This window comes from Pezoporus wallicus, unplaced genomic scaffold (assembly GCF_028554395.1).
Source record: "Pezoporus wallicus isolate ANWC-B61680 ecotype Strahan unplaced genomic scaffold, APGP_CSIRO_Pwel_v1 contig_10790, whole genome shotgun sequence".
Classification (NCBI taxonomy): Eukaryota; Metazoa; Chordata; class Aves; order Psittaciformes; family Psittacidae; genus Pezoporus; species Pezoporus wallicus.
The window spans coordinates 1,005,641-1,029,386 of NW_026640522.1; the positions used below are offsets into that span (position 1 = coordinate 1,005,641).

The 23,746-nt window shown below is 58.3% G+C and overlaps 4 protein-coding genes across 4 annotated transcripts; 3 read left to right on the plus strand and 1 right to left on the minus strand.

The window, feature by feature from the left end:
* Window positions 1-882: 882 nt before the first annotated feature.
* Window positions 883-4,888, plus strand: POLE3 (DNA polymerase epsilon 3, accessory subunit). Its single transcript, XM_057419335.1, has 4 exons — window positions 883-982; window positions 1,801-1,886; window positions 2,597-2,715; window positions 3,175-4,888. The coding sequence occupies exons 1-4, from the start codon at window positions 917-919 to the stop codon at window positions 3,333-3,335; spliced, it is 432 nt and encodes a 143-aa protein (XP_057275318.1). The 5' UTR covers window positions 883-916; the 3' UTR covers window positions 3,336-4,888.
* Window positions 4,889-8,563: 3,675 nt separating this feature from the next.
* Window positions 8,564-13,607, plus strand: ALAD (aminolevulinate dehydratase). Its single transcript, XM_057419336.1, has 11 exons — window positions 8,564-8,697; window positions 8,871-8,921; window positions 9,628-9,724; window positions 10,084-10,219; window positions 10,671-10,754; window positions 10,968-11,056; window positions 11,642-11,697; window positions 12,337-12,424; window positions 13,007-13,093; window positions 13,266-13,395; window positions 13,471-13,607. The coding sequence occupies exons 1-11, from the start codon at window positions 8,585-8,587 to the stop codon at window positions 13,548-13,550; spliced, it is 1,011 nt and encodes a 336-aa protein (XP_057275319.1). The 5' UTR covers window positions 8,564-8,584; the 3' UTR covers window positions 13,551-13,607.
* A 272-nt stretch (window positions 13,608-13,879) lies between these two features.
* HDHD3 (haloacid dehalogenase like hydrolase domain containing 3) lies at window positions 13,880-14,804 on the plus strand. Its single transcript, XM_057419256.1, has one exon. It carries the CDS (start codon window positions 14,007-14,009, stop codon window positions 14,721-14,723), a length of 717 nt encoding a protein of 238 aa, XP_057275239.1. The 5' UTR covers window positions 13,880-14,006; the 3' UTR covers window positions 14,724-14,804.
* Window positions 14,805-15,202: 398 nt separating this feature from the next.
* BSPRY (B-box and SPRY domain containing) lies at window positions 15,203-23,710 on the minus strand. The gene is made up of 6 exons (XM_057419338.1): window positions 23,592-23,710; window positions 23,075-23,173; window positions 22,719-22,949; window positions 21,142-21,167; window positions 19,706-19,830; window positions 15,203-16,476 (listed from the first exon to the last, which is right to left on the minus strand). Exons 1-6 carry the CDS (start codon window positions 23,646-23,648, stop codon window positions 15,950-15,952), a joined length of 1,065 nt encoding a protein of 354 aa, XP_057275321.1. The 5' UTR covers window positions 23,649-23,710; the 3' UTR covers window positions 15,203-15,949.
* Window positions 23,711-23,746: the final 36 nt, after the last annotated feature.

Sequence of the window (23,746 nt, forward strand, 5' to 3'; positions counted from 1 at the left end):
CCCAGCTCAGGCCCTGGCAGAACAAAGCAGAAGGAGCCGGAGCTGCAGCGCTGCTGAGGGTCACAGCGCCTAGGAGCTGACACCAGCAATGGGCCCCGTCGCCCACTGCAGCACCTCACCCCAAGAGCCATGAACCACGTGTGTTAACAACAGAACGCGCCAAAAGGAGCTAGAAACGAGGTTCAGGAGGCAGGACCTGTACACACAGGGATGGTCTTCATGAATCCAATCACTGTAACTGCGAAGGGCATCAAGGCCACACAAGCCTTCCGTCAGGTCTGCCCTTTGTGCCCTCCAAATGCTGTGCTATCCCCAGCACACTGTTAGGTCAAATACAAATCACTATCACCAATGATAAACAAGCCTCAGAAATGTTTCTGAACTATCCCCATTGTAACAGTGCTCTTCGTACTGGGAATCATACACTTGCTGTGGAAAAAAACTGCAGTCCCTCACTGCTCACAACTGCAACTATCAGGTAAAAACTGATCACAGAATCAGACCGGTTTGTGTTGGAAGGGACCTTAAAGCTCCCCCAGCTCCAACCCCTGCCACGGGCAGGGACACCTTCCACTAGAGCAGCTTGCTCCAAGCCCCTGTGTCCAACCTGGCCTTGAACACTGCCAGGGATGGGGCAGCCACAGCTTCTCTGGGCACCCTGTGCCAGCGCCTCAGCACCCTCACAGGGGAGGTCTCATCCCGCCCCTTCCCCACGCCCGTTCCTCTCCCGCCCCGCCGCCGCTTCCGCCCGCCTGCTACCCCCCCGCTGCACGCCGGGAAGGGTCAGAGGGCAGCGGCTGAGCGCGGGCTTTAGTGCGGGCCGGGCCTGGGGCCACCGTGACCGCCCCCCCCCCCCCCCCCCCCCCGGGCTTCCCTCCGGCCCGGTGACACCCCCGTTCCCTGCAGGAGGCCCAGCATGGCGGAGAGACCGGAGGACCTGAACCTGCCCAACGCCGTCATCACCCGCATCATCAAGGAGGCGGTGGGTGCCGGGCCCGGGGGGCACCGGGGTGGAGGAGCGAGTTCTCCCCCGGGCTGCAGTCGAAGGGGCTCCGCCGAGCTGCGGTTTGGCTGCTCAGAACGGGCCCAGGCCCGGGAGGGGTGCGGGAGGGACGGAGCCAGGCTGTGACCCACCGAGTACTGCGGGCCCGCGCCGCGGCGGCAGCGAAGTCCCGGGGCACTGGGGCTGTGTCCGGGGAGCGAAGGGAACCGGGTCCTGGTGAGGGCGTGGAATAATCCCCTATGGGGGTGCTGAGGCGCTGGCACAGGGTGCCCAGAGAAGCTGTGGCTGCCCCATCCCTGGCAGTGTTCAAGGCCAGGTTGGACACAGGGGCTTGGAGCAAGCTGCTCTAGTGGAAGGTGTCCCTGCCTGTGGCAGGGGTTGGAGCTGGATGAGCTTTAAGGTCCCTTCCAACACAAACCAGTCTGGGATTCTAACCCCAGTCACTAGAGGTCTGTTTGGTCCTGAGCATCGAGCTGTGGCCAGATGGATCCAGATGTGCCAGGGATCAGGCTGTGTTGGGAACCTGGGAGCCATCTTACAAATTGCCCTGAGACAGTGGTCAGACCCATCCCTGATCCAGAAGTGTCTTTGCTCCTGTGTAGCCCATTGCATTTAGAAGAGCACAGTCAAACTGAGGGTGCTTCCCAGCTGGCATCAAAGTTGCTGGGATAGTGACCAAGACCAACCTTCCACTTCCAGTTGTGCTGAGTCTTCCAAATGCCTTAATGGGCCTGATATGTGAATTACACAAGTTTAATTTCTAGCAGCTGCTGATAAAAGTTGAATTTGTTTTTCAGCTTCCTGATGGAGTCAACATCTCCAAGGAAGCTCGGAGTGCGATCTCTCGAGCAGCGAGTGTGTTTGTGCTTTATGCAACATCATGGTAAGAATTTGTTGCACTACATAACCGGTGCTGTTGATGTAGTTGAAAGTGTCCCTGCCTGTGGCAGGGGTTGGACTGGATGAGCTTTAGGGTCCCTTCCAACGCAAACCAGGTTGGGATTGCCTGTTTACATCAACAAAACAATCGTTAGTGCAGGCCAGTTTACCAGATCACAGCAGTGGCGTTCCGGCTGCTCTTTACTACCCCAGGGAAAGCAGCTTTGGGCTCTGGACATGGAGATCCATCCCTGCCAGGAACAGGAGGGGTCCCAGGCTGCCATTCCCTTAGAGCACAGCTGCGTGGCCTTTCCCAGGAAAGGGAGGAGCGTTTGGTTCCCTCTCCAGGCTGCTCCCCACACAGCAGCCTTAGGCAAGCAGGAGCCTGCCTTATCAGCCCAGAGGACACAGCAATGTTCCTTGCGCAGTTCGGATGCTGTGCAGGCAGTTGCTCCCCTGGTGTTGGGTATGGAATGGCTTTGTGGAATTGTCACCCTGCAGCCAGTGTTCTGACTAGCTCCTTCCCCCTGGTTGTGGGAAAGGTCCAGCCAACAAACAGCCAATGTAGACAGAGAGGTACCTTCAGCTGCCAGTAGGAGATTCAAAAACCCCAGATGTTTGAGAGATGGGTTCTTTTCTTAAGTTGCTTGTGACTAACAAGACTAAACTGGAGCCAGTTACCAGTTCCCTCTTCTACTTCTCATTTTTGACTAGTGCAAATAACTTTGCCATGAAGGGGAAGAGGAAAACCCTGAATGCTGGTGATGTTCTCTCTGCCATGGAGGAGATGGAGTTCCAGCGATTTGTAGCCCCTCTGAAGGAATCACTGGAAGGTACTGGCCTCGTTCACGTGGGGGGACTCTGTAGCACTGAGCCCTGTTTTCCTCAAGCACTGGACAAGCAACACTTACTTGCCTGTCTTGTTTCTCTTCTCTTTGCCCAGCAACCTACACTGCCTGGGGATAACTAATGTGCGCCCTAACAGGACTGGGATAACATTGTATGTCACAACTGATGAGGATTGAGAAAGTCTCATCTGCTGTCACCCCCCTATTATATTTATCTAAGGGAAACCTTAGGTGCTGCCTAAATGTGAGCTCCTGCATCCTTTTCAGCAGGTTTCTGCTGAAACTTAGCCTGATTTCCTGGTCAGCACAGCTCAGACAATAGGGTGAGTGGCTGCTGTGGGGTCACTGCTCCTTTGAAGCAGCCGTGGGACTCCAGCTGCTGTGTGGTTCGTGCCGTGGGGACGCCAGTGTGTCGTCTTTCAGTGTTCTCTTTCTCTCTCTTAGTTTACAGGCGTGAACAGAAAGGAAAGAAAGAAGCAAGGAAAGACAAAGACAAGAAGGCAGACTCAGAGGAGCAGGATAAGAGCCGAGAGGAAGAAAATGATGACGATGATGAAAGGATGGATGAAGAAGAGCAGAATGATGAGGAAGAGGTGGACAACTGAGCTCACTGATGTGTGCAGGCGCTGGGTTTTGGTCAAAGGGCTGTAAACACTGTAAATCAACTCTGCTGTGTCCCCTCTTGCTTCCAGTAGAGCTTTGCTCTGCTCCTCTGCAGCCTCTCCCTTTTGGCTTTAACTTGTACATAAAGGACTTCGGCTAAACCTTTGCTTGGACGTGAGGGACTCCTGCTAAAGGTTTTCTGGTGGAAGGACTCCTCCTCCCTGTGGTCGGGGGGCTGAACAGTGACAGGACTGAGCTTTTCACACTGGCTTGGCTCTGAAATAGAAGACAGAAGAAATACTTGGAGCAAGAACTTGAGAGACCTGAATAAGCTCATTAAAGCATGTCAGGGGCTGAAGCAAATAGGTCATTAACCCTTTGGGGTTTAGAATCTCCCTGATGATGTCAGGGGGCTTGGAAGCTGAACACTGAAGCTTTTATCCCCGTGACTTGCTTTATTTTCCTTCATTTTCTTGCATTCTGGCTGTGCCTTTTCCTCCTGCTGTATCTCTGTCAGAGCTGCTGTGTCTTTCAACCACACCGGTCCTATGCAGCAATGAGGTTTGACTGCACAAGAGCCGGTGGCCCATTCACCTCACTCACCCAAACCAGCGTACTTCACAGCACTTTATGATATAAACTGAGTACTGAAAGTGCTGTTTTGTGTCTTTAAAGCCCTGGGAGACCCAGAGGAATTCTATTTAGGATCTGAATCAGAATGAACAGTGGAGCTCTGTTGGGATGTATGGTGGAGCTCACAGTCTCACTTCCCTCCCCTGCAGAGCTGCAGCGGGTTAAAATGGGGTTGAACAGAGGTGGATCTTGTTGGCTTGAGTAGGTTTTTCTCTTTACCTGATTGGAATGGGTTGATTGCCTCATAGGTCCTTCCATAGCCTTCAACAACCATCCCAGAGGCACAGTCTTGCCTCTGGCTGGGGTCTTGGGCTGCAGTGTCAGGCCTGGGGCTTTCCAAAGCTCCTTCATGACAGATGGACTGAAACAAGCTGTGTGTGTTTCTCGTACTCATGTAGGTTTGTGCTTTTATACTTCTTGTTAGTTTTGATGCCTTTCTCTCTGAGAAAATATCCATTAGAATAAGGGTCCTGTGGGGAAAAGCGCTTTAGTAGTTGAGCTTTTTGAAGACTGATAAACCCAGTGTTTGAACTTAACTAGGGAAGTCAGGGGGCAGTTTTAGGTATGTTGAAGTGAAACCTGCGAGTTTCACTGATCTGCAGTTTTAAAACAGCACTTGTGAGGAACAGAACATCCCTTTCACCATGAATTGGATGCAGAACAACCCCAAGAGCTTCCCACCTTTGTGCCTGTGCAGAGCCCAGCTCTGGAAGAAAACTGAACCAACAAAGACTTTGTGCTGTCTGGCTCCTCCTGACATGCAGTCAGATGAACAGGCAGAGCTGACACCATCTTCCCAAGATCCCCAGTGACAAAAGGCCTTTCTGCTAGCTCTTTGTCCTTTTTTCCTCTCCTTTCATACCTGGGTGCATATTCTGGAAGGGAACAATATCCAAATAAAAGCCAGAGTTTTTCTACACAAGTGGAGTCTCTTGTTCCTGTCAGTAATGAGCTTGTGGAGAGGGCAGAAGCAAACTGCTGTTGATGGAGTGTCTCACAGTGAAGTGAGGCTGGAGGCTGCTGCAGCCCAGACCTAGAGTCAGGGAAGGCTCAGAAAAACCTTCCTGAAGCCTTCCAGTTAGCAAAGAATATCCCAAAAAGGCACCTAAAACCTGGTTCCTTACACCCGCAGCACCACAAAACCCTGCTCCAGGCTCCCTGAGCCCCAAAATCTGGGTCTAGAACTGGTCCCAGCACCCCAAAACCTGCCTCCTTACCAGCCCCAGAACCCCTAAACCTGCTCTACCTCACCCAGAACCACAAACTCTGGGTCTAAATCCTGCCGCAGCTCACCCAGAACCCCAAAATCTGGCTCAAGGTTCCACTGCAGCACCCCAAAACCTGCCTCCTTACTGCCCAGTACCACAAAGCCCTGCTCCAACCCCTTCAGCAGCACAAAACCGGGCTCCAGATCCCCGCACAGCCCCCCAAAACCTGCCTCCTCCTCCCCCCAGCACCCAAAGCCCTGCTCCATCCGGCTCAGAAACCCAAAACCTGTCCCCTTCCCCCCCAGCACCCCAAACCCCTCCTTCCCCATCTCCGCACCGCCTCCAAGTCCTTTCCCGCGCTATTTCGCGCGAGACTTCCCGCCACGCCCCCGCACTGATGGGGCGTGTCTATGCTAACCAGGGGGCGGGATTATGCAAATCGGGAGAAGGCGCTGGGAGACTCCTACGGACGGAGCAGGACGCGTTGGCTGGTGAGTGCCTGCGACCGGGACGGGGACGGGGACGGGGACCGGGACCGGGGGCACCGGAGCCGGGGCGAATGCCGCGCCTCTGATGCCCCCGGTCCCCGAGCCCGTCTTCTTATAGGCCTGCTCTGAGGCCGGAGATCAGGATAAGTCGAGGGGTAGGGTCCGGCCGGGCAAGGAGACACCGCTTGGGTGCAGGCGGCAAGGACAGCTCTCGGTAGCGCAGTAAGGGCAGAACGGGTTCTGCTCGGTAAAGCACGAAGCAGCGTGTGATGGTGCGGTGTAACTGCAGATCCACTGAGCCCTGAGTATCTGCAGCACTTCAGGTAGATGTTGTGCAGGGAAGGATGAGGGCCGGAGCAGCTCTGCTCTGGAGCCAGGCTGAGAGAGCTGGGCTGGGGCAGCCTGGAGAAGAGAAGGCTCCTGAAGGGGAGACCTGAGAGCAGCTCCAGTGCCTAAAGGGGCTGCAGGAAACCTGGAGAGGGGCTTGGGACAAGGGATGTAGGGACAGGCCAAGGGGAATGGCTTTAACCTGCCCAAGGGGAGACTGAGATGAGCTCTTAGGCAGAAGCTCTTCCCTGGGAGGGTGCTGAGGCGCTGGCACAGGGTGCCCAGAGAAGCTGTGGCTGCCCCATCCCTGGCAGTGTTCAAGGCCAGGTTGGACACAGGGGCTTGGAGCAAGCTGCTCTAGTGGAAGGTGTCCCTGCCCGTGGCAGGGGTTGGAACTGGATGAGCTTTAAGGTCCCTTCCAACACAAACCATGCTGTGACTCCATGGTGCAGTGTCCCCTTATCGCAGCACTCTTGCAGCCCTTACTCTGCATCTCCCCTGGCCTTCCCCGTGCATCACACAGAGGCTGTAAGACCCCGGTGCCCTCATGCAGGCGGGTGCTCTGGCTGGGCAGGGGGACTCTGCAGCTCCACGTGGGGCTGGTGAGGAGCCCCCGGTGCCCCCAGCTCGCAGCAGACAGGGCTGTGCTGGGCCCACCCCCCCTGGCTGTTATCTCTGCTCTGCAATTCAGCCCTGTCCCCGTCCCCTCCTTGCCCAGCGAGGGCAGCCTCTGAGCTGGGGCCTCTATCTGCCCTGCACAGAGTCAGGTGCCTCTGGTTCCACCCTGCCCCTTCCTCCTGGGGATTAACTGTTAAAAGCATTTTTGGGATTCTCGAGGTGGGTTTTGCTCACTGAGCCCTTTGTTCTCCACTCGTCCCAGCCTGGAGCCCGGCCACTGCACTGGAGCTGCCAACTGCAGTTCAGGCGAGGGCTGGCCCCTTCCCTGTGAGTAAGGGCAGAGCAGCAACTTTCCAAGGGCTAAAAATGATTTGCCAAGCGATGCTGTGACTCTGCCAGCTGGTCTGCAACCCCCCCCCCCCCCCCCAGCACCATCCAACTTCATAAGGTGTTTATGTAGGTGTGAGCCTGTAGGCAACCGAGAGGTACCTTTTGCCCATCCCCAAGCAGAAGAAAGAGACTGAGGTCAGGCCCTGGACTTGACACGATGCCCCATATTACCAGTGCCCTCTTCCTGTGGTGCTTTGCTACAGACTGAGAACCTGGCTCAGCGTTGCAGTATCTAGAGCGTGTGAACGCCTCAAATTAAAGGTTTTCCTGCAGGATGGAGCCATCTCCTGCACAGCCCCGGTGCTCCCTGGTGCCGTGGGTGCTGCTGTAAAGCATTCTCCCTGGGCTGTATCTGTGCCCTGGAAGCGGGTCCATGAGGTTTTATTGCTTGGGGAATCCCTCCAGGGGTGGGACTGGGGACCCCAGGGCTGCTCCAAGCCAGCTCCTGTCCTCGTGTCCCCTCTCAGGGCAGCCCCCCCTGCCATGGGGAGCTAGGGGAGGAATCCGCTCGCTCCTTCAGAAGTCTCCAGCTCTCAGAACAATCTGGTCTCCAGCAGGGACTTGGCTCTTGTCTCCCGGGACACCCTGCGCAGGCACCTGCAGGATGCAGCCTTGTGAGAGCAGCCATCCTGAGTCCTTGGAGCTGCTTGTACAAACAGGCTGCAGCCCAGGTTGGGGTTCCCAGGGCCCAAACAGCAGCTCCTGCTGTGCTGCAGCCAAACAGCCCTTCCATCGCGCTCATCCACCACACCACACAGTGGTGAGAGTTTAGCTCTAGGGGGAATTTAAATCTTAGCGGTCTCATCACAGACTTGTTACCAGATCTGCTACAGAAGAAGAAAGCATTGCTACAGGAGAAGTTCCAGCACTAACACAGCTAACACTTCATTTCTGTGCATCGAGTAATTCTTCTTTGCAACCTCTGCAGTCAGTTTGCCCAACTCCCTGGTGTTCCTCACCCTCACTTGCTGCAGCAAGTGGCCACTGGAGCTGTGGAGCTGTGGGGTTTAAAGCCCTGGAGTCTTCAGGGTGATCCCATGCAGCTCTCCCATCCAGTGCCTGTACTGTTCTGTAACTGCACCTATACACTGCAGCCATAAATACATTGTGCTACATAGAGCAGCTCTTCACTGTATACAAATCTGTTATCAAACAACTTACACAGCATTAAGCAAAATGAATTCAGCAAAGACCATCTCACTGATAGAAAACTCTGTTACAGCTGTAGCAGCCAAACCAGAGGAAGCCTGAGGAGGGTTCTGCTGCGGGGGGACACTGGTGGTTGTGAACTGGTGGTTTCATACACAGAACTAGGGGGTTTCATGGGGAGGAATCAGCATCATCCCTGTTCATGTGACTGCTGCTGGGGGTCCTGCAGCACCCACCAGCAGGGCTGGGATGGAGCTGGCTGGGATGCAGCTCGTGCTCTCTGTGTGTGCCCAGTGAGGGACAGGGATGGTCCTGCCATGGCTGCCTGGATCTGAGCCCCCTCCTCACATGCACCAACAGTAGCAGCTTCCCAGGGCACCACCGGTGACCAACCTGCTGGCTTCTGGTGTTTCAGAGCCTCCTTCCACAGCATCCACGATGCAGGCAGATTCCCTTCTCCACAGCGGCTACTTCCACCCTGTGCTGCGCTCCTGGCAGTGTACAACCACCACCTTCGATGCCTCCAACCTCATCTACCCCATTTTTGTCACGTGAGTGAGCCCTGGCTCTCTGGGTTAGGGATGGACCACACTCAGGGTGACCGGTTTAGGTGCTCCCTGAGCTCTTAGATAGGTTCAGGTTCCCCATGGAGCGGTCAAGCCTGGGATGGGGGTCAAATCCTCACACCGAGTCTTCACGTCTCTGTCCCATCCACCTCCTGCAGTGACAGCCCTGATGCAGTGGAGCCGATCCCCAGCCTCCCTGGACAAGCCAGGTAAGAGTCCAGCCCTGCTGAGCTGCATGAGAGTCACTGCCGTGCTCCATGCCAAAGCAGGGTTGATGCATGGCCTGAGATGAGCATGAGCCAGGAGCGATGCTTCCAACCCTCTGTGGTCCCTGCCTTGGGGACCCTCAGCATCAGGCAGGGCAGGAGCACTCATCCATCATATTGGAGTGCTGGGAAAGTACCAGTACTGGCAGGGATAGTGCCAGGCTCCCACGATGTCCCAGAGCACTCGCACATGGGCTCAGCATGCAGGGAAGTTGGAAATGGGGTTTCCAGCAGCAGCTGGAAAACCTGTGCAAGGACATGGGCTCTGGTCCTGCACGAGATCCTGCTGGACTGGCAGCTCCTGTCTTCATCTACTGCTGCATCAGCAGGGTTGTGGTCACAGAGCCCCCAGGAGGTGTTCCTATGGGGAGGTGGGCTGGATCTGCCACAGGGACACCACAATAAGGGGTCCAAGGACAGGGCATGCTTGGCCTTTCAGAGCAGAGAGTGTCCATGCAGGGTAGATAATGTTACTGTACTCCCAGATAAGGTCCTGGGTTGTTCCTCACAGTGTTCAGGCAACGTGTCCCCTGTATCTCCAGCTGCTGCTTGCTGTGGATGCTGGGTCGCTCCCGGTCCAGCACCCAAGGCACAACCAGCTCACCCATGGAGCAGGTGCCTGGCAGCCCGTTCCCTTTGCTCTTCTCAGGTATGGAGTCAACAAGCTGGAGGGGATGCTGCGTCCCCTCGTTGAGGACGGTCTGAAGTGTGTGCTCATCTTCGGGGTGCCCAGCAAGGTCCACAAGGTCAGTGTGCAGGGTGGTGGCAGGGGGTAACCACAGGGGTGTGGGAGGGCAGAGTGGGGCCAGGGAGGTTCTGCTGATCAAAGAGGAGTAGCTCAGGGTCTCTGGCCTTGCTTGCACCTCACCCAGTAGAGCAGGATGGGGATGGGAGACTGTAGTGAAAGCTCTTGCAGGTGGGCTTGAGACCTGCACTGGCTGCTCAGAGGCCCAACTCCATCACCCTTTTCTGTGGCTGGTGCTCACACTGCCCGGTGTAACAGGGTCTCAGGGTTCAGAAATGGGTCCCTGGGCAGAGCCTCTGCCATGGAGGAGTGGGTGGGAAGCCCTGGGCTGCGCATGCTGAGGCATTTCTGTCCTCACAGGATGAGGAGGGCTCTGCTGCTGATGCAGAGGACACTCCTGCCATCCAGGCCATCAAGAAGATCCGCTCCACCTTCCCAGAGCTGCTGATTGCCTGCGATGTCTGCTTGTGCCCTTACACCTCCCATGGGCACTGCGGTGAGCACACAGCCTGGGTCCTGCGCTGCTCCTCAGGCATTATCCTGGCACTGGCAATCTCGGGGGGGGAGTCATTTCCTCCTGAGGAGCTCCGTGTGCTAGTGAGGTCTGACCAGCCCCTGCACCAGGACTTGGCTCCCCAGTACTGGTGCAGTTGAGCCTGGGAGACATCTCCTAGGTGTTGACAGCAGGGTGGGAGGCACGGCTGCTTGAGGCAGCCACTCTGGCCATCTGAGTCTGTCTGAGCACCCATCTGTGTCCTCCATCTCCATCTTCCCTTCCCCAGAGCACTCGTGGTTGTTGGTCTCCTGGTCCTTATCCATCTCCCTTGACACACTCCCTGCTGTTGCTCTGAATATCCTCATAGCTTGTCCCCAGAGCCATCTCCTTCCCTAGAGATGGAGGCAGGAGGGCCCGTCCAGCCCCTGTGTAACCCAGCTTTGTCTCGCAGGCATCCTGCGCGAGGACGGCACCATCCAGAACGAGCTGAGCTGCCAGCGCCTGGCACAAGTGGCGCTGGCCTATGCCAAAGCAGGTGAGGGTCCCCCGCAGCGGTACCCAGGCTCAGACCTGTCCCCTCTCCCTTTCAGCTGGACACAAAGCAAACGGGGCCTGGCTCCAGCTGGGAAGGATTTGTTCCAAGATGGGGGAGCTGCAGGCAGCCGGGACCCCCTCAGCACTGGGGTCTCCTGCTCCTTGTACAGGCAAAGCCAAAGCCTCAGGCACTCCTGTGTCTGTTTCCCTGCAGGCTGCCACATCGTTGCCCCCTCAGATATGATGGACGGGCGCATTGCAGCCATGAAGGCAGCGCTGATCTCCAATGACCTGGGCAACAAGGTGAGCTCAGGATCTGCATGAGCCAGAGGCAGGAGTGATGATCACAGGGAGCCTGTGCCACCACGGGACCTGGGAGAGCAGTGGGGGAAGCAAACCCCTGCCTTGCCCAGGATGTAGGGACAGGCCAAGGGGAATGGTTTTAACCTGCCAGAGGGGAGACTGAGATGAGCTCTTAGGCAGAAGCTCTTCCCTGGGAGGGTGCTGAGGCGCTGGCACAGGGTGCCCAGAGAAGCTGTGGCTGCCCCATCCCTGGCAGTGTTCAAGGCCACGTTGGACACAGGGGCTTGGAGCAAGCTGCTCTAGTGGAAGGTGTCCCTGCCTGTGGCAGGGCTTGGAGCTGGAGGAGCTTTAAGGTCCCTTCCAACCCAAACCACTCTGTTATTCCATGTGCCACAGGCATTTCCCTGTCCATGTGAGCACAAGAGGGGAATGTCCTTGACTGGATGTGGGGACGCTGAGGTGCCAGGGCTCTGGCATGGAAAGGTGGATGTGTTATAGATCAGCCATGGGAGGGAATCGCTTCTGCCCTGTTGCTGGGATGCAGCACCCTCCTTCTGGCCCTCACAGCTCCGCTCTCCTCTGCAGGTCTCGGTGATGAGCTACAGCGCCAAGTTTGCTTCGTGCTTCTACGGTCCCTTCAGGTGGGTCTGTCCCTCAGCCAGGAGCTGCATTCCCAGGCAGTTGTTTGGGAAGAGGGCTTGGTCAGAGCCTGGGACCATTCTGGTCACTTTGGAGCACACTCCTCCTGCTTCCCAATGGGAAAGGGTGATAAATGTACCTTGCCCAGGAGAGGCAGCCTGGGGGGAAGATCGGGGTGGGACAGAGACCACCTTGGTCACTTGCTTGTCCAGGGCATTGGTGGCAATGCAGGTACATAGGGAGCTGCCAGAAGCAGTGAGGAGGGCAGTTACAGGAGCTGGTGTTGCCCCAAAGGGTGGCTTCAGGGACAAGCTCAGCTTGGTCAGCTGGTAGACCTTGTCCCAAGAACAGCCTGACCCTGGTGGGGCATCCCTGAGGAACCTGCCTTGGAAAAGAGCAAAAGGAAAACATCTGACACGATTTCACCCCATCTGGGCATGGGGAGGGCAGTGGGTGCTGAAGCACAGCTCAGCCTGGCCTGTTGTACCTCCCCAAGTGATCCTGGGGCACAAAGGTGCGTCAGGAGACACCCCTCAGGTGATTGTCCTGGTCTGTGCTCATGTTTCTGAAGCTGTATGAGGTGGGAGGCAGGGGGAGCAGTGCTGGTCCTTCATCCCCTGCCCTGCCTCGCCTCTCACCAGGGATGCTGCTCTATCCAAACCTGCCTTTGGGGACAGGCGATGCTACCAGCTGCCGCCGGGCGCCAGGGGCCTGGCCATGCGTGCTGTGGTGAGTGAGGGGGTGAGCGGGGCTGGGGCTGTGGGGACCAGAACACCCTTCTGTGGGGTGACAATTCCTCAGCAGGGCTTGGGGAGAGCAAGGTCAGGAGTCAAAAGGGAGCAGGAGGCAGCAAAATGGCCACGGGTCTTCCCCTTCAACAAGCAAGTTAAATGAGGCCCATCAGCCTGCAGAGCTGGTGCCCAGCGCAGGCCCGAGGACTGGGCTGGGAGCTGTGGAGTTGGTGATCCCATACCCTGCTGTGGCTTGGGCTGTTGGGTCATGGATCCCAGCCTGGTCTGTGTTGGAAGGGACCTTAAGGCTCATCCAGCTCCAACCCCTGCCACGGGCAGGGACACCTTCCACTAGAGCAGCTTGCTCCAAGCCCCTGTGTCCAACCTGGCCTTGAACACTGCCAGGGGTGGAACAGAGCCACAGAGCCATTGCCTCCCCCAGCACCGGGTGTCTGGCAGGGAGGGGAGGAAGCTTTGCCTCCCCCATCACAGCCCCTCTGTGGGCTCTTGTGGGTGAAAGCATGGACCTGCTGGAACGTTCTTGTACCCGAGCTGCTGGGGTTGTGCGTTCCCCTCACAGGACCGGGACGTGCGGGAGGGAGCCGACATGCTGATGGTGAAGCCGGGGATGCCCTACCTGGACCTTGTGAGGGACGTCAAGGCTCGAGTAAGGTCCCGCAGCCGGGGAGGGCGCTGGGTGTCCCCAGGGGGGTGAAGGTGTGCGGTGGGGAGGGCCGGTTGGGACCTGTCACTGCGGGCCTCACGTTGGGGTTGGGGCTGGTGCTGCCGTGTGAGGGGGGGGCAGCAGACACGAGGCCTGAGCCCGCCGCTCCCCGCAGCACCCCACGCACCCGCTGGCCGTGTACCACGTCTCGGGGGAGTTCGCCATGCTGTGGCACGGGGCCCAGGCCGGTGCCTTCACCCTGGAGGCCGCGGTCCGGGAGGCGGTCACGGCCTTCAGGCGCGCAGGTGAGACAGAGCCCCCGCCCCGGGCCCGGGCCGCTGCCGCCGCGGGGCCGCTCCACCCGCCCGCTCTCTCCGCAGGAGCCGACGCCATCATCACCTACTTCACCCCGCAGCTGCTGCGCTGGCTGCGGGAGGAGGCGGCGGCGGGGCGGGCTTGAGCCGGGCCGAGCTTCCGGGGCGGGCAGCGGCGCTTCCGCGGCAGAGGTGGGTGCGGGACGGGGGCTGCCGCTGGGTCCCGGTGGCGCCTGGGCCCTTGCGGGCAGTCGCGGCCGCCCCGCTCCTCCCCTGCCCAGCTCCGGTACGGCCCCGCGGAGCCCTCGCACCCAGCCCCGGTACAGCCCCGCGGAGCCCTCGCACCCGGCCCCGCTGCGGCACCCACGGTGTGGGGCGTTCACGGCCCGCCCTGGGACACCTTGCACCGCGGGCCTGCGAGCGGGGCGGCCCCCCCCGGCAGTGTCCGTGACCCTGAGCCCTCCCGAGGGACGCGGGTGTGATGCGGGCCAGGGGCCGGTTCCCGCACTCTTGCGACAGTGACCGGCGTGAGCCTGCACCGCCCCCGGCTCTGCCCTCCCCGTTGCCCCAGGTCTCCCGCGGCGCCGAGCTGCGCTGAGGCCATGCTGCGGCTCCGCTTGCTGACGTGGGACGTGAAGGACACGCTACTGCGACTGCGGCAGCCCCTGGGGCACAGCTACGCGGCCGAGGCCCGGGCTCACGGCGTGCGGGTGCAGCCGGAGGCGCTCAGCCGCTCCTTCCGGGAGGCGTACGGGGCCCAGGGCCGGCGCTTCCCCAACTACGGGCAGGGCCGGGGGCTGAGCTCCCGGCAGTGGTGGGTCGATGTCGTCAAACAGACCTTCAGGCTCTCGGGCGTGCAGGACGAGAGCGTCCTCACGGCCATGGCCGAGAAGCTCTACCGCGACTACTGCAGCGCCCGCAACTGGGAGCCGCTGCCGGGCGCCAGCGAGACCCTGAGCCAGTGCCGCCGGCGCGGCTTCCGCATGGGGGTCGTGTCTAACTTCGACAACCGGCTGGAAAGCATCCTCTGCCAGTGCGAGCTGCGGCACCACTTCGACTTCGTGCTCACGTCCGAAGCCGCGGGCTGCGCCAAGCCGGACGCGAGGATCTTCGAGCAGGCGCTGCGGCTCGGCGGGGTCTTGCCCCGGCAGGCAGCTCACGTCGGGGATGACTACAGCCGGGACTACAGGGCAGCGCGGGCCGTGGGCATGCACAGCTTCCTGCTCCGGGCTGCGGGGCAGGGCGAGGAGCCGGAGGTGCCTCCCGAGCACGTCCTGCCCGCGCTGAGCCACCTCCTGGCTCTGGTTGAGAAGGAGTAGCTGAGTGCAGGGGAAGAGCCGGTGCTGCTGAGCCGTGAACTGGCCCCAGCGTGGGGTTTCTTGCTGCTGGTTGGGCAGGGAGCAGTGCTGCCTGTGGACGGGAGAGGGGTCCTGCAATAAAGCGTACCTGACACTAAGCATTGCTGCTGCTGCTGCTTTTATAGCTCTCAAACACTGGGCAAGGTGAGCGGTGGTATCTGTGCCTCACAGCCGGGGCCTGGGTCAAGCTGCGTTCCACAGGCTCCTTCTGGCAGGAGGGATGGAAGCAGCCTTTGAGGTTTATGCCTTCGCAGTCACACTGGGGAGAGGCTCCAGCAGCCCCGGGTTGGTCTGTCACAGGTTGTCTGTCCATGCAGGGCACCCACACGCAGTCCTGATCACCTCAGTGTACCCCAGACTGACCACCTCACCACCCCCGCCACCCTCTTCCCAACAGTGGCTGTGGGCCTCCTGCTGCCAGCAAAACAGAAGTTGGGCAATTTCACTTCATTTAATGTACTGCCAATTAAACTGTACCAATTTGGGCACTGAGTAATAAAGATGTCAAATTTCATACAGGGAAGCACCTTTCCTACCCTTCTCCCTTGGCTCAACTTCAGCCCAGCACCTCTCCTTCCTCCGGGCCTAATATCAGCTCCCTGGGGTTTTGCCACATTACACTGAACCCTCAAACTGTTGGCAAGGTAAGGAGCAGCTCAGGTGGGGTTTGTGCTCTCCTTGCTGCTTCCTCCCTGACATGGGCTCCTCCATGGACCACAGCCCCTTGGGGTGCCCCTGCCGTGGCATAGGTCCGCACAGGTGACAGCCCCCTGCCCTGTCCCTGCTCCTCCCAAAGCATGTCACCAGCTGGGTCCCACTGATGTCCCTTTCCATGTTCCTCCTCCCTTCTGTTCCTCCAAACACATGTCCAGAGCTGTCAAGTCAAGCAGGAAACATTCCCTATTTCTCCTTTATGAAGCCCACCATCAGGCGGGGAGCTGCCTTTGGTCAGAGAGGAATTAAATAACAGAACAAAGAGCCAGGCATCACCCTGACCCCTTGCCCTGGCAGACAGGGTGGGTGATCCTCCCCGAGGAGGGAAAAGCTGCTGTCAAACACATGGAGAAAACATGTAGTCTGAAGGCAGGTCCTGTGTGGTCTTTTTCCCCACAAAGGTACTGTATAGTGCATATACAGTCACTGTACATACAATTGTATTCACCCCCTCAGTGAGCACAATGCTGCGCTCACTGGACAAGCGAGATGCTCTCGTGTGCCACAGCGAAGACAGGGTACAGAGGCTCTGTGAAGGTCTCCCTATGGGAGAAGAGGATGGTGCAGGAATCGGGGTCGTAAAAGAACACCTCCCCTCCTGCCAAGTCAAGGAGGACCCCGATCTCTGCCGGAGCCTTGAGCAGCTCCACAGCCTGCAGGCGCCCGGCGTGCAGGAACCTGAACTCCCTGTCGTAGCGCGAGAAGACCCAGGAGGCAGCGTTGAAGCCCAGGCGGGCTTCGTTGGCAGAGCCCTTCCGTGGCAGGGAGCTGTAGCAAACCCCCAGCTTGTAGGCACAGCTCTTGTCCACGCTGATCCTCCATGCACAGACTCCTGACTGGAAACCTGCAGTAGCCAAAGCGTTGGGCCAGTGGTCAAACCGCTCGGGGCTGTCCAAGTCCACCTTTGCTTTCTTGGGGCTGAAGGTCAGCGTTTTCTTGTCCTCCGACAGGCTGAGGTGGGGGCTGAGTGTTTTCTCATCGATGTGAATCTCCTGTGAGCCTGCAAGAGGAGCCACACTGTGAGCACCGGCTCGGTGGCCACCACCTGAACCACCTGAAGAAGTCCCGGCCCTCAGAAACACAATCACAACCAACCTCCCCTCGCACATCATTCCTGAGAAACCCATCTGTCCCCCCGGGGTGACACGGGGCCAGGACAGCAGCTCCCAACAGCTTCCCCTCTCGAAGCAGACTCAACAAAGCCCAGACTTTACCTGGCACCTCTCCCTCCTTGCACTACAAGTGCTACCGAGTCAGAGATCACAGAATCAGAGTGGTTTGGGCTGAAGGGACCTTAAAGCTCCTCCAGCTCCAACCCCTGCCATGGGCAGGGACCCCTTCCCCTAGAGCAGCTTGCTCCAAGCCCCTGTGTCCAACCTGGCCTTGAACACTGCCAGGGATGGGGCAGCCACAGCTTCTCTGGGCACCCTGTGCCAGTGCCTCAGCACCCTCACAATAAGTGATTTCTTCCTAATGTCTGATCTAAATCAGCCTTTTCAGTTTGAATCCCGCATTGTCTTATCACTACTTGCCCTTGTCCAAAGCCCCTCTCCAGCTTTCCTGCAGCCCCTTTAGGCACTGGAGCTGCTCTAAGGTCTGCCCAGAGCCTTCTTTTCTCCAGGCTGAACAAACACTGCTCATCTTACTCTGTCCCATGCCCAGATCCCCACAAATCAGAACTCCACAGGTTTGGCTCATCCCACTTTTGGGAGCGACCCAAACCTCAGCTCCCATGTCCCTTCCCACCCCCACTGTGGGTGCGCAGGACCTGACTTCTCCCCTAGCCCGGGTGAGTCAGGAGCCTGCCCCAAGAAGGGAGGGCTCTTTGCAGAAATCCTGCAGAGCTGGAAATACAGGAACGAGGAGGAATGGAGAGGGCTGGGCAGGGAAATCCCTTGCCTCCTATAAAGCCCAAGTTATTTGTGAACCGAGCATGCTGGGAACAGTGGAGGAAGGAAGCACCGGGCATTAGAGACGAGCACGACCGTGATTTGGTTTTGCTGTGAATGAAGGCGCTGCCCTTGCACCACAGCACAAACCCAGTGAGCTGCAGCACAGGGCGAGAGCCAGGCTGGCTGCAGGACACTGGCACCCACCAGGGCTCTGCACCACTGCAAACTCATGGGTGAGAGCACCCAGCACTGCTCACCCTGCATGAAACCCCTCAGCAGACCGTGTGTGAGTCCTGAATAACTACACAAGTGTCTCCCACCTCTGTAAATCCAAGAGATGAGGCCAATGCCCACCTGACTCACCTGCTCCCAGGGGACAGAGTTTCTACCTGTGGGTGCCCCTCCTTGCCCTGCCTTCCTCTGCCCTCACTGCACCCATTTTATGTCTTAAACTGCCAAGGAAACAAGGCTGGAGCAGGTGAGTCATTTGCCAGCAAGAGCTGTACCATATCACAGAATCCCAGCCTGGTTTGGGTTGGAAGGGACCACCTTCCACTAGAGCAGCTTGCTCCAAGCCCCTGTGGCCAACCTGGCCTTGAACACTGCCAGGGATGGGGCAGCCACAGCTTCTCTGGGCACCCTGTGCCAGCGCCTCAGCACCCTCCCAGAGAAGAGCTTCTGCCTAAGAGCTCAGCTCAGTCTCCCCTCTGGCAGGTTGAAGCCATTCCCCTTGGCCTGTCCCTGCAGGCCTTTGTGAACCCCAAACCTAAGCAACACAGAAGCCTGGATGCCAAGTGAAGACATCAAAGGAATCGTGTTTATTTTTGAGTGTGAAGTGAAGGCTGTTTCCTGCTGGCCTGCAGGTTTTTGAGAGGCTACAGCACAAGCCCTCGAGGCCAGGACTTTCCAAGCAAAAAACCAAGACTGATGCCTGTTCAGCTGTCTCTGGAAGGAGGGACCACCATGTGAAACACAACATTACTGTCTCTGGAAGAAAGCTAGGACCACCACAGTTAATAATCTCTAAGGCTAGGTCCTGGGTGCACTACGGACTAATGAGGTATGCAAGGGTATGGCAGGCATCCTCGGCATGCAGTAATGGCACATCAAACGCAACAACAGACAAAAACGCACCCAACTAAAGCCAAACAATGAACTGTGTGTGAAGTGCACCACTACAAAAGCCGAATGCCTGAGAGCCATTCCATTTCATAGGGAGGCTATGGGGAGAGGAATCCAACAATAAAAACCTGTGAAAACAAAGAGAATCACTGAAAGGTTTCCTGCTTGACTCGAGATGTTCCAAGCACAAGAGTCTGCACAACTGCCAGCACTCAGACACCAAGAGGGAAATTAATCCCAAAGGAAGAGCTAGACCATGGTTTGCAGTAGAAGAAATGAATGATGATGGTGTTTGGTCCTGAAGCTAACACACAAAACCACAAGAGCAATGAAAGCCAGAAGTGCACACCTTTGAGAAGGACCTGGAAACAGGGAAAACTGGAAACAGGCAACACTGGAAACTGCTCACCAGCATCAAAAGTGAGACGAGCCAAAATGAGAAGTTCATGCAGAAGCTTTGAAAGGTCACCCCCGGGCCTGCTCACCAGGCAGCAAACGGGACAAATGTTCTCTGGCTGTGAAGGATGGTGCCACCTTTGAGGAACAAAGGAAGCAATTGAAATGCTCTAACGATGGCCTGAAAGCGGGAGCAAAAGCAAACGTTTCCCACCCAGCCACTGGAGCAGAGCAGAGCCGGAAGCAAACCCTCATCCCTGCTCAACACAGCCAACACCAGCCTGGTAAAACCTGCCCAGAGCACAAACACCTCCCATGGAACCTCTGTACAGCAAGAGCTGAACAAACCTCGGGGGTGCGGAGCCACAGCCTCACCTTAGGATCAGAAAGCTCCTGCATTCCCTCCCTTCTCACTCCAGCAGGTCAGTGTCTCACAGACACCACATGGGTGACTTCACCTCTTAAAATCACCAGCAGGCCAACGCTGGACACAGTGAAGAACTTCTGTGACAGATTCCTACAGCAGCACCAGCTTCAGCGCTGACAGCAACCCAGGGAACAGCAAAAGAAACCAAGTGGGGCTAAGCCACAGAGCTGACACAAGGCACAATCCTGCCAAAGCCCAGCTCTCCTCCTAGCCAAAACCAGCTGCTTGCAGCCCCTATCCCCCCTCCCCAACCACTGCTGCCTCCCTGGCTGGAGGCTCCAAACAACTGGCAGGGGCTGGGCAGGACGCAGCATCAGGGTGTTTCTTTGGGCACAACGTGAATGGGTGTACAGGAATGCCCAGGGAGTGTGGGACCTGCAGGAGACACTGACCTGTGATGCAGCAGAGAACAGCAGAGGCCCACAGTCGATGCAGCAGTGGACTCTGAACACACGTCTGGTTAAAGTTTAACTTCAGGGACTCCTGTGGCTCTAAGATTCCCTCCGCCACCTCTGTCCTAGCAAGGGAAAAGTATTTTGAAAGACAATGACTTATTGACCAGAGCTGGGAGGTGTTTATAGAGATCACCAGAGGTTATGGCAGAAATGTGAGCTGGAGCAGTTGCAAGAGGAGCACAGAGCAGCTACAGCAGGAATTCCTAGACAAGCTCTTATCATAAGTGGTAGTTTCGGTTGGCTTCAATTACAGCCCCTTCTGAAAGGACTTCAGTGTTTTAAATACAATCCCAGCATCCTGAGCCAACAGCCTCCTCAATCCCTGACACAGAGCAAAAGCATCTGAGAGCAGGCATTCAGGTACAAGAGGAGCACAATGAAGAGGCTGCTGGGAGAGAGTCAATTCGCCCTGCACCAACAAAGGCTGGCTCAGAGCAGGGGGGATGCAACGAGAGCAACTCCAGATTTCACAGAGCATAGCCAGGAGATGCTGGGCTCCCATGGCCTGCAGCACACACAACTCATGGCTGCTAGTAAAGGCTCTGGCACAGGCTGGGGCACATTTCCTGCTCTCCATAGGTAGGGTCCAGGCAAAAATACCCCTGAAAGTCCTCTGGGCAGCAAAGTCCAGCCAGTGCCAGGCAGCAGCCTTGTAGCAGCCCCAGAAATCAATGCCTGTAAAATGCAGCCACCACACTGCCTTCTCAGGCAAGGGCAGCACCGTGCTACTGGTGATGACTGTTAGAAATCCCAGAATCCCAGCCTGGTTTGGGTTGGAAGGGACCTTAAAGCTCCTCCAGCTCCAACCCCTGCCACGGGCAGGGACACCTTCCACTAGAGCAGCTTGCTCCAAGCCCCATCCAACCTGGCCTTGGAATGCTGACATCAGCCCTTGGTTCACCCCTCAGTGCATCCTGCCTCTCAGGGAAGGAGGCAGCACAGGTCTGGGCACGCTGCTGCTCTGGGCAATGTGGTGCCAGCAGCAACCCCAGGCATGGAGCACTCCAGCTCTGGGGATGGACCATCCCATCTGCTGCCATGAGGCCAGGGTCAGGCATGCTCCATCTCCCTGTGAGCCCCGTGGAATTTTGTGGGGAGCTGGAGAAGGTCCCCCATAAGCAAGAGCCAGTGCATCCAAAAAGACATTGTGCATACAGTGCTTCTAGGTGCCAGACACCTCTGTCTCTAGCAGCATGTGAAGCAGAGACAAGAGGGATCTCTATTGTGTGTCCTTGAACCCCACAAGAGCAGCATGAGGGAGGAAAGAGGGGTGTCACCAGCTGCCTGAGCAAGGGCATGCTGCTCACAGTGGGAGCCAAGGGGTGCAGGCAAGCTTGGAGCAGGGAAAGGACCGGGAGCAGTCAGGTACTAACCTCTCGAAGATCTCTTGTTCCGCATGCTGGGGACAAGGAGAGAAAGAATCATCACAGCAGCAATGCCCATAGATAAAACCCCAAACCCAGGCTGGGCACTGCAAACCCAGGCAGCACTGTTCTCTCCTGAGCCACAGAAACCACTCCTCAGTGCTTGCCATGGGGAGCAGGGGGAACCAGCACCCATTTTATCCTGCTGCAGCACTTTCCCCTCCCTGACTCAGGACTCAGCCAGCCCTAATTCCACACCCTCTGATAGGCACCAGCCTGTCTGCATCTGACAGATGCACTGCACCCTGCCTTGCCCAGAGCATGAGAACCCCAGCCCTGAGGTCCCCCTGTCCCTTATCCCATCAGGGCCCCAGCCCTGAGGTCCCCGTCCCTTATCCCATCAGGGCCCCAGCCAGCCCTGAGGTCCCCGTCCCTTATCCCATCAGGGCACGCTGCAGGAACACCCTGTGCTTGCAGCAAACACCCCCCCAAAGCTGTCAGTGAGGGGTGAAGCTGTGGAGGACCCGAGTCAAGAATCAACCAACCTCCTGGTCAGTCCCTCTTGTTTCTGCACCCGCTGGCAGGGTACAGCTCCATTGATAAAGTGCTAGGAGAACATTTGATCCCTGCTCAAATACGAGCTGCAGGGTGCCCTGCGTGCCTTTCACTGCCCTGCAGCATGACACATATCGATGCCTGACAGATGCAAGCACCAACACCAACATCCCAAGGTGGGGAATGTGTGAGCCCCACTTTCTCTCCACTACATGGCAAAAGGAGAAACTGAGGGTCTCCCTGTTCTCTGCCACAGGCATAGGATGGATCTTGCTTTCCACCCCCTGCTCTCCCCAGTGAGGCCGCAGCCCAACCAGCCAAGAGGCTGTGGCAGGACTGGAGCTGCATTCCCACCACAGGAGCAGCATCTGCCTTCTGCCCACAGGATCCAGCAGAGCTGCTGCCCCCCCTTCACGAGTTACACCCGACAAGCAGAGGCTGAGAGCAAGGCAGGAGGTGCATGCCTCCAAGGACCTGCCTCAGTAAACCGAGATGATTTAACAGCCAGAGGAGGAACTGAGCAAAGGGAAGCACTGGCTGCTCTGCGCAGTAAATATCCTCAGCAGAGATGGGCCAGGCAACAGGGCAGGCTCTCCAGATGAGCTGCAGGTGCTCCCGAGGGTGAACTGAACAGAGCCCTAGAAAACTGGTGGCTCCATTAACCCAGAGCTGTCCTGGCTGTCCAGCCAAAGGGCATCTGAGGGCTGGCAGCTTCAAGCTTCAGGCTGGGAGACCTGAGCCTGGGTACTTCTGAACCTCACTGCAAGCAGAAGCAGCAGTGGGCAGAGCCGATGCTCTAGGACTACAGGGGCTTGAGCCAGGTGGAGGAGCCACCGGTTCCTAGCTTAAGGAACCAGGTGAAGGAGGTTCCTTGAGCTAGATCTGCAAACGTAGGTCCTGTCAGGCTCTGCCTCCCCTCCATGCTATCAGTGCAGCAGGCTGCCGAACACTGTATTTAAGACCCATCATTAAAAGCTTAGGTCACTGCTGGGCTGGCTGCGCTGGCCCTGGGTACAAGCAGCAGTACTCACCACCAGGCCCTGGTCATCCAGGCTGGTGATCATGTCCACCAGGTAGGTTCGGAGGGCAGCCAGCTTCTGCAGGGCCTCGCTCCAGTGCAGCCGCTGGGTCAGGATGCTCTGGTGCGCCCGCTCCTCCTCGGCGTGCACCCTCTCCAGCAGCCGCTGCTCCTCGTTCTCACACGCGTTCCCCACGAAGATCAGCCTCTGGATCACCCGCTCCCGCGCCACGCTGGCTGCGCTCTGCCGGGGCCAGGGGACACGAGCCCTGCTCAGCCCCGCCAGCAGCACCGACGGCTCCTGCCGGCTCTGCCCGCGGCTGAACCACCCCGCACCGAGCCCCGGCCCCAGGCACCCCCGGGACTCACCAGGACGCCCTGGTCCTTGGCCGGCAGCACCTCGTCCACGTGCCGGGCGATGGCAGCGCTCTGCAGCTGGAGCCGCTCGCACCGGTCCACGATCTTGTTCTGGAACACAACAGGGGGGGCCGTCGGGTGACCCATCCCATAGCCCCCCATGGACCGCACCCTGCCGGGCTCCCCACAGGCGGCCCTCATTCCCTCTCACAGCCCCACACCTCAACAGGGACCCCCCGAGCTCACAGCCTGCCAGGAGGCACCTGTAGGAAGCCCCCATCCCCACAGGGACCCCTCACACGGTCCCGCACCACATCAAGACCGCCCCGGACGGCCCCAGACCCAGACCCGCCCCACCCCAGGCAGCCCCGCACGCCCCGCGCTCCCCTGGGCACCGGGGAAAGGGCCCGGCCCGAGACTGAGGCATCCCCGGGGCAGGGTCCATGTCCCGGTCCCGGTCCCGGTCCTGGTCCCGATCCCGATCCCGATCCCGATCCCGATCCCGGTCTCGGTCTCCGCCGCCGCTCACCCTCAGCTCCGCAGCCCGCTCCGCCAGGGGCCGCGGCTCCCGGCCCCGCTGGGCCATCCTGCGGCCCCGCACCTGCCGCTGGGCGGCGACGGCCCCGCCCGGGCCTCCCGCACAGCCCCGCCCCGGCACGGCACGGCTCCGGTACGGTACGGTAC

Bases quoted from the DNA above. Each gene is read 5' to 3' on its own strand.
- ALAD (XM_057419336.1), top strand. From the start codon at position 8,585: ATGCAGGCAGATTCCCTTCTCCACAGCGGCTACTTCCACCCTGTGCTG. The intron at 10,220-10,670 runs GTGAGCACACAG...TTTGTCTCGCAG, and splicing joins CACCTCCCATGGGCACTGCG to GCATCCTGCGCGAGGACGGC. The intron at 12,425-13,006 runs GTGAGTGAGGGG...TTCCCCTCACAG, and splicing joins GCCTGGCCATGCGTGCTGTG to GACCGGGACGTGCGGGAGGG.
- HDHD3 (XM_057419256.1), top strand. From the start codon at position 14,007: ATGCTGCGGCTCCGCTTGCTGACGTGGGACGTGAAGGACACGCTACTG.
- BSPRY (XM_057419338.1), bottom strand. From the start codon at position 23,648: ATGGCCCAGCGGGGCCGGGAGCCGCGGCCCCTGGCGGAGCGGGCTGCG. The intron at 23,174-23,591 runs GTGAGCGGCGGC...GTTGTGTTCCAG, and splicing joins AGCGGGCTGCGGAGCTGAGG to AACAAGATCGTGGACCGGTG. The intron at 21,168-22,718 runs GTGAGTACTGCT...CCTTGTCCCCAG, and splicing joins TGGATGACCAGGGCCTGGTG to CATGCGGAACAAGAGATCTT.
- POLE3 (XM_057419335.1), top strand. From the start codon at position 917: ATGGCGGAGAGACCGGAGGACCTGAACCTGCCCAACGCCGTCATCACC. The intron at 983-1,800 runs GTGGGTGCCGGG...TTTGTTTTTCAG, and splicing joins CCCGCATCATCAAGGAGGCG to CTTCCTGATGGAGTCAACAT. The intron at 2,716-3,174 runs GTACTGGCCTCG...TCTCTCTCTTAG, and splicing joins TCTGAAGGAATCACTGGAAG to TTTACAGGCGTGAACAGAAA.